The following is an 8,216-nucleotide window of genomic DNA, read 5'->3' on the forward strand; positions in this document are numbered from 1 at the left end:
GGCTTCTTATCAAAAGCAGATGTCTGGAGGGCAGCAGAGCGCCAGTTTCCGTGAGGGACATTGTTGGGGTCCCTTCCTGGCTCCAAGAGCTCTGCGCATCAAAGTAAAATGGGGGACGTATTTCAGATCCAGATCCAGAAGCTCTTGGGAGCTTTGTCTCTGGGTCTGGGGGGTTGGGGGTGATCCTCTCCCATTATTATAACAAGCCACTCGGTGTCACCCGATGTGAGCCAGACAGCACATACATTTGATAGATAATAAAATAAATAACCCTGAAGAGCTTCATGAAGAACTCTGCAGAAGAGACAAGCATCTTTTTTTAAGAAGAAACTAGACAGCCACTTATCTGACATAGTACAGGTTCTCCTGCTTGAGCAGGGGGCTGGACTAGAAGACCTCCAAGGTCCCTTCCAACTCTATTCTATTCTATTCTATTCTATTCTATTCTATTCTATTCTATTCTATTCTATTCTATTCTACTCTACTCTAAATTTTTTACATTCTATTCTCTATTCTCTTCTCTTCTCAAGAATTCTAAAGTCTTCTCCTAGCAAAATCTCTTCCATGCTTCCCAGGCCAAAAAAGTGTCAGTGAAAGTCAGGCCTCCGTTTTCAGAGACATGGGAAGAGTTTGAAAAAAGCGAGAAAGATGACCAGGAGTCTAAAAATAAAAGCTCATCAAGGTGTTGAAAAAGCTGGTTGAACCTTGAGAGAAAGATGGGCGAGAGGAAGCTCTTCAGATATCAGAAAAGATGCTGAAGAATGAAAGGGAGCTTGGAGACCATCTTGTCCAGTATTTTTTCAACAACTGACAACTTTAAGAGGTCCGGACTGCAACTCCCAGAATTCCCCAGCAAGCATGAATCTAGATGCAGTCTCCAAATGTATACCCAAAACAATCACTCGTTATCTGACTGCATTCTTTGGCTGTTCTACGGCTGTATTTGTACTAGTCCATGGATGTCAAACAAGAGAACTTGCAGAATTAATATTCTGAGTGAAAGAAATACAAAGCATGAGCTGTAATATTTTAATAAAAATAAGTACATAGTCACATGCATCCCACCCTCAGCCTCCCACCCCATAGTCAAGCCAAGAGGGAGCAGCCCTCTTCCGCAGATTGGCTGCTCTGGAAATCTGGCAGAAAATCCACAGGTTCACTCTAAGGTCTCCCTCACATTCTCGCCTCCAAAAAGCAGCCAGGTCTTCTCAGGAGAGATCATCAAAGGTCTCCATCATCTTCCGGCCTTCGATAGCAATTCCCTACAAGGCGAGACAGAGAGGTAAGTCCGTTGCCAGAACAGCCTTTAAGTAAGAAGAAACAGTCTCCCTCATATATACCTCAGAAACACTGTGGACCTAATAGACTTAGACTCCAGCAAGGTATTCAACAAAGTAGACCACAACCTACTTCTTGGTAGCTTCACCATCAGATGGATTTGTAACTGGCTGACAAACCGTACTCAACGAGTAGTCCTTAATGGTACTACGTCTACATGGAGGGAAGTAAGCAGTGGGGTACCACAAGGTTCCGTCTTAGACCCAGGACTCTTCAATATCTTCATAAATGACTTAGATGAGAGAATGGATGGGGAACTTACCAAATTTGCGGATGATACTAAACTGGCAGGAAGAGCCAACAGCCAAGAAGATAGGCTCAAGACCCAGATGGATCCTGACAGACTTGAACCCTGGGCCCTATCTAATAAAATGAAATTCAATGTAGAGAAAAGTAAAGTCCTATATTTAGGCAAGAAAAACCAAAAGTGCACATATAGACTAGGTGAAACCAGGCTTAAGAGCAGGAACTTTGAGAGGGATCTTGGAGTCTTAGTGGACAACCAGCTAAATAGGAGCCAGCAGTGTGCAGATGCAGCCAAAAAAGCCAACACAATCCTAAATTGCATTAACAGAGGGATACAATCAAGATCAAGGGGAGATACTAATAGCACTCTATAAAGCCCTAGTAAGACCACACCTAGAGTACTGCATTCAGTTTTGGTCACCACACTATAAAAAAGATGTTGAGATCCCTGTGAATTTCCTGGTCCCAACTGCTCGTCAAGGCGGCACCCACCTGCCACTCTTCCTTCTGCCGGCAGATCTGCTCCTGCAGCTCTGCAATCCTCTGCCGACCGGCCACTACAGCGGCAGCCAGCTGCGAGTTGCTCTCCTGCTTTTCCTTCAGGAATTTTTGGAGGAATTTGCGCTGCTTCAGAAGGTAGGGCAGGACCACCCCACGGACATCTTCCTCGGGGATGCCACTCGGGCGCCTGGATTCAGAGAGAAGGCGCACATCAGGAGCGACCTGGAGGCATCAGCTCTCCTGGCAGGAGGACACCATAAAAGCTCCCACCCAGCATTTTGCAGTAGGGCCACACCTCTGCCGTTAACACACAACATTGCTGCCTTCAGAGGCATAATACCAACTGCTCCAAAGCTCAGAAACAGAGGGCAGCAAGAAGGGGTCGTGAAGAGAAACAGCAGGCCGCAGAGTCATTGGGCTGAATCCCGAGAATGCAGCTGCATGCAAAGAAGCCTCACCAGGCAGGGCCTTCCTTGTCCTTCGCTTCTTTCTCAAGCTTATCCAGGGACTCCAGGAGCAACGGCAGGTTCCCTTCCTCCTTGAGGGCCTGGATCTCTTCCTGCGGAGACAGAGACAGTCTAGTGATGTGTGGAAGAAGGACCGCCTGGGTTGGCTTGCAAAATGTCAACAGCCAGAGAACGGCACCAGGATAGAAAGTGGGAGACGGAGTTCTAGTTCTGCCTTAGGTGTGAAAGCCAGCTGGGGGATTTTGGGCCAGTTCCTCTCCTTCAGCCAAACAGAAGGTTGTGGTGAGAAACAGAGGAGGAAGGAATTGTTTGTAAACATAATAAAGGCAGCATACGAGTAAATAAATAAAATTTAAAATCAGAGTATAGTTATATAATGCAGCCAATGGGAGTGGTGTAAACGCTTTGTGAGGCATGGATCAAATCAGTGAAATGGGCCACGTGAAGAAAGCTGCTGGGTTGGAACTGCAAGCACACAGACCGTTTTCCCGGGAGAAACAGCCTGCTTCAAATGAAAGCATTTATCCACTGCAATCAAACAACTCCTGGGTGCTCATAAGGCCATCCAGTACACAAAAAAGCATACAAAAAAATATTAGTAATTAGAAACAAAGCACACAGAACAAAATATAATAAGCGCCACAAAAGTATAAAAAATAAAACCAATAAATACATGAATAAAAGGGATCAAAACTCAAATGCTTTTCTGAGTAACTCAGTTCTGAGCCATTTAGGAAATGCTACTAAAGGGAAGGCCTACTATTTCTCACAGAGAAGGGCAGGCACAGCAAAGCAGAAGCAGCTTCCAGCTCCTTCACCTCAGAAAAATAAGCTTTCAATATACCCCAAACTGTCCAATATTTTTTTCCAAAGGGAAAGAGAATGTTGATTTTTCCAATTGACAGAATATGCAATTTTCTCAAATAATTTGTGGTATTCCTAGGGTATAAAAATATATTTATTCTGAACATGGTAAGTTCCAAGTAGCTGATATATAATTTAATACAATACACATGTGTTTCAAAACCAAAGTTTTCCCGATACGTCTGTTAGCATATGATATAGCATTGCTCCAAAAGGAACATTGACAATATGAATTGAAGTTCCCTCAATTTTCTTCCAATGCCAACACAAATAATTATCAACCCATCCTTTCCAAAAATTTTCTAGATGGTATCCTATAAATATGAAAAACAATCTTTTGGAAGATTAATTTCAACTTTAAATCACAGGATCTAAACTTAATATTCTTCAAGATTTGAGTCTGTTGGTTTGGAAGGACTGGAAATTCCAGTTCTTGATTCCAAAATTCTTGTATATTTGTTTTTGATGTTTTGAACACTTCAACTTTTCACAAAATGTGCAAATAGGTTTAGATTCTAAAATTGAAGTGTTTTGCATTAATAATCAGATACTTTAGAAGGTGCTAAAACATTGGCCCCATATTAAATTTTCAAAACACATTTTAACTGGATTGATGGTTTAAAGGGCTGTACTTGCTAAGAACTTTTAAAGTTATAATTAAGCAACAATGGAGCAAGTGTAATTACATCCTTTTGCACCCATTCTTTCCAGACAAAAGTTTTACCCTCAATTTTAAGAGTAGAGTTATTCTACATTTAAGTATTCATCAAATTACATTTCTCACTTAGTAGGGCCGAACTACATTTTACTGCTGGCAAAGGTGGAAACCCTAAATTAGTCCTGGTAAACTCTGTACCTAAGAATGTCATTATTTAACTGGGTAACTAAAATAGCTTTCCAAACTAGCCTGTTTGTAAAAAAAAAAAACATTTTAATAAAACATTTCCCAAAACATATGCAAAAAATTCAGAATCTTCCTTTCTAAAACACATTTGTCTGTAATGGAGGAAGGAACTGACCTCTCCTTGGTTGTCCTGGAGGGCAACGGAAGAAATGATAGGTTGAAATTGTTGGCAAAGATTCAGGTTAGATATTAAGAGGAACATCTGGATAGGAAGAGCTGTCAACCAGCGGAACAGATTGCCTCATGAAGGGACATGTTCCTCTTCACTGGAGGTTTGAAATGTTTTAGATAAATCTCTTATTTTGCAGCGGTTCAATTAGATTACTTCTTCCCATTTTTATGATGCTGTTTATTGCCAATTGCTTTGGGAACAGGGAGTATAATCACCAAAATAATGCAGTTCACAGTAGAACAGTAGTTTTTAACAAAATAACAGAATACCAGAGTTGGAAGGAACCTACCTGAACCCCCTGCTCAGGCAGAAAACACTATATACCATTTCAGACAAGTGGCTGTCCAATCTCTTCTTGAAGACCTCCAGTATTACAGCACCCACAACCTCTGGAGGCAAGTCATTCCACTCGTTAATAGTTCTCACTGTCAGAAATTTCTCCTTAATACTAGGCTGATTCTCTCTTTGATAAGCCTTCACTCATTGCTTCTTGCTTTGGAGAATAGGTTGACACCCACCAACCCTTCTTTGAAGAAGCCCCTCAAATATTGGAACACTATTATTCACCCCTGGTCCTTCTTTTCATTAAACTAGGTATACCCAATTCCTCCAACCATTCTTCATATGTTTTAGTCTTCAGTCCCCTAATCATTTTTTGCAAATTGAGAATCTTTGCTTCTAACTAACAACTGCTGGGTGCCCTGAAAAAAAGAAAAAAGGAAACTGTCCATGTTCTGGGACTTACCCGTACAGAATTTTGCAGATGGGATATGAACTGATTATAAATACATTTTGTGAATTCAGGATGAGCTTTGTAGAGGCAGCTGTAGCACTTGGAGAAAAGGCGACATCTAGGGACAAAAAAGGGAAGCTGCCAATCAGGTTATAAAACAAATACAAAATATTCTTTTTCAGAAGGACTCCTATAATGCTAAACCTCATTTGCTGGATGAAGTTGGTGGCCAACATCCCCTCTACCTTTCTCATATGCAGAGCCAACTCATAGTTGAAAACCTCCTGAAGAACAAAACTTGTTTGGGGCTCACCAATATCTACTCTGGTGGCACCTTTTCCAAATGAGTCAAAGGTGTAGTTTTTTTGTGAGCTGCTGATAACCATCTGATATCTGAAGCAGATGAGCCAAAGATCGGCAAATTCTTCAGCTCACTGGTCAAATCCAGGCCAAATCCGTTCTAAACATCTGGCCAACTGTACAACCAACCCCTAAGAATAACAAAACTCAATCTAATATCCCAAAGGTGCTTTTTCAGGAGGCAACTGGACATTGTTTTTTCTTTGAAGACGTTTCGCTTCTCATCCAAGAAGTTTCTTCAGCTCTGACTAGGATGGAGGGGAGTGGAATGATTTACACTCCTTGCAGACAGCTGGTCATTTGCATCCTTTTAGAGAGTTGTTGAGGCCCCTGGGAGGTTTGTCTGTGTCCTCAGGGTCACCTGAATGATGCTCCTGTTTCCTGTAGTCTGTAATTTTTCCTCTGGAAATCCATTCCTACTCCCACCCCATCCCAAATTGTATAGCTAAAAGTCTGTAGATTCTCGGTCATCATCCAGGTCCTGGTTGTCCCAAAGGTGCTTTTTCAGGAAGCAACTGGACTTTCTAGTTTTTTCTTTGAAAACGTTCCGCTTCTCCTCCAAGAAAAAACAAGCAAGTCCAGTTGCCTCCTGAAAAAGCACCTTTGGGATAACCAGGACCTGGATGATGACCGAGAATCTCTACAGACTCACAGGCTAATAATAATTCATTAATAAACTCAAGCTGCAGTAATATTAACTCAACTCCACCATCTGCGGGCGGCTTTTGCTGGCTGCTGACCACCCACCCCTGGGCCCCCTGACCATCTCTCTCAGGACGAGGACCAGACCCCAAAAGGTGATGCCCATCAACCGTCCCTCATTCACTGACCCCCACCCCCACCCCTTGGACGCTCCCTCTGGCGCTTGGGGGGCGATAGGGACCCCTGGCTAGACTGAGCTGAATGGGGAATTCTGGGAGTTGAAGTCCACGCGGCTTCAAGCGGGGGGGGGGGAGAAATAATCCCACACAGGTACGTCACTCCTTTAGAGCAGGGGAGGGTAACTATGGCAACTTGAGGACCTGTGGACTGCAACTCCCAGAATTCCTGAGCCAGCTTTGCCACCGCCGGTCCAAGCCCATCATCTCCGCCCGGCTCGCCCCTCTCACCCGCCGGCGTCCAGCGCCTGCAGGAACTGATTGACCACGTAGTCCAGGACCTCCTCGCGGCCGATTTTACCCTGAGGAGCCGCGGCAGGAGCGCGACTTCCTTTCTCTTTCTCCTCCTTTGGCGGCGCCGCCGCCGCCATCTTCTTCCCGCCAAAAGCAACGGATCCAAACCTGGCGAGGCCCCGCCCAGTCGCGGTCACGCGGACCTTGATTGGTGTCCGCCGCCCGGCTCGCCCGCGTGCGGCGATCACGTGGCTCGGGAAGGCCCCGCCCCTCACGAAAAGTAGACAGGGCGCCGCGTTTGACTGCTGAGGAATTGTGGGAGTTGCAGTCCACCGTCTTCAAGCGGCCATGACTGGGATGCAAACTAGGATACCTTGCAAGCCAACATGCCATGCCCAATGTTGGCCAGCTGGGAGTTAATGCAGTGCACTGCCGCTCTTAGGTTTTCTCATTTCCTTTATTAACAAGAGGGTTGCAGTAGTATTATTACTGATCACTGTAATATCTTCTTTACTTCCCCTTTTTATAGATATTATTCTTTTTCTTGCTTTGCATTTTATGGGACAAATTCCTTGTGTGTCTCATCCTACTTGGCCAAATAAAATATTCAGTTCAACTCAAAACATCATTTTTTGTATTGGGGGTCCCGGTACTACCGTATTTGGAGAATATCTGATCTGGAATAGAGATTACTCTAAAACATGCTTTGCAAAATCAAGTTTTCCTCATCAGCTATAACAACATGATCAGAACTGCCTCATGTGTGGAAATAGTTGTTGCTGGTGCTGTGAGAACATTTTGTTCTCCAGATGTTCTGGATAACTCAACAGTGAGACAGCGATGAAGTGGGCACAGTAGCACTTGCATTTTCTGCGTCACATAGAACAATTAACCAGGGGAATAACTTGGCTCCAGAAGTTGTAAACACTCCAACACTGGAAGTTTTTAAGAAGAGATTGGATAACATTTGTCTGAAGTGGGGTAGGGTTTCCTGCCTAAACAAGGTTGGACTAGAAGACCTCCAAGGTCCCTTCCAACTTGGTTATTCTATTCTATATGAGAAAAGTGTATCTGCCTTCCCCTGCCTTTACCACTTTCTAAAGAGCATTACTTAGAACTTAGAATAACTTTGTCACTTTGGATGTACGCAAATCGCCATACATTAAAATGAAATTTCATTGCATACAGCTCTCAAAGGGTCACTACCTCCAATATACACCACATAAACTTGATAAAATAAATAAATACAGAAGTATGCATATACCCACATATACTGTCTGGATCGGAAGCATTACTTCTTTGGGCAAGAAGGCTGTGCAGAGTAGCGAGGATGGCAAAAAAGATCACTGGGAGTTCACTTCCTTCTATCCAGGACATGGCATGTAAGCGATACTTGTCCACGGTATTGTCCAGGATGCTACTCATCCTCTTTATGACCTGTTCTCCTTGTTACCTTCTGGGAGGAGGCTTTGTGATCTCCGAAGCAGAACATCTAGACTCAGTCACAGTTTAATATCAA

The 8,216-nt window shown here is 43.6% G+C and overlaps 1 protein-coding gene across 1 annotated transcript; it reads right to left on the reverse strand.

Annotated features, from left to right (window-relative positions):
• Positions 1–1,015: 1,015 nt before the first annotated feature.
• On the reverse strand, positions 1,016–6,902 carry PMF1 (polyamine modulated factor 1). The gene is made up of 5 exons (XM_034427041.3): positions 6,695–6,902; positions 5,238–5,343; positions 2,544–2,644; positions 2,077–2,272; positions 1,016–1,262 (listed from the first exon to the last, which is right to left on the reverse strand). The coding sequence occupies exons 1-5, from the start codon at positions 6,832–6,834 to the stop codon at positions 1,209–1,211; spliced, it is 597 nt and encodes a 198-aa protein (XP_034282932.1). The 5' UTR covers positions 6,835–6,902; the 3' UTR covers positions 1,016–1,208.
• Between the last annotated feature and the right edge of the window lie 1,314 nt (positions 6,903–8,216).

Source organism: Pantherophis guttatus, chromosome 18 (assembly GCF_059756535.1).
Source record: "Pantherophis guttatus breed Tessera chromosome 18, ASM5975653v1, whole genome shotgun sequence".
Classification (NCBI taxonomy): Eukaryota; Metazoa; Chordata; class Lepidosauria; order Squamata; family Colubridae; genus Pantherophis; species Pantherophis guttatus.

What these genes read in the sequence shown, in the direction of transcription:
- PMF1 (XM_034427041.3), bottom strand. Translation starts at nt 6,834, where the DNA reads ATGGCGGCGGCGGCGCCGCCAAAGGAGGAGAAAGAGAAAGGAAGTCGC. An exon ending in GACAAGGAAGGCCCTGCCTG is followed by an intron (nt 2,273 to 2,543) that starts GTGAGGCTTCTT and finishes CTCTGAATCCAG; the next exon opens with GCGCCCGAGTGGCATCCCCG. An exon ending in GGCAGAAGGAAGAGTGGCAG is followed by an intron (nt 1,263 to 2,076) that starts GTGGGTGCCGCC and finishes CTCGCCTTGTAG; the next exon opens with GGAATTGCTATCGAAGGCCG.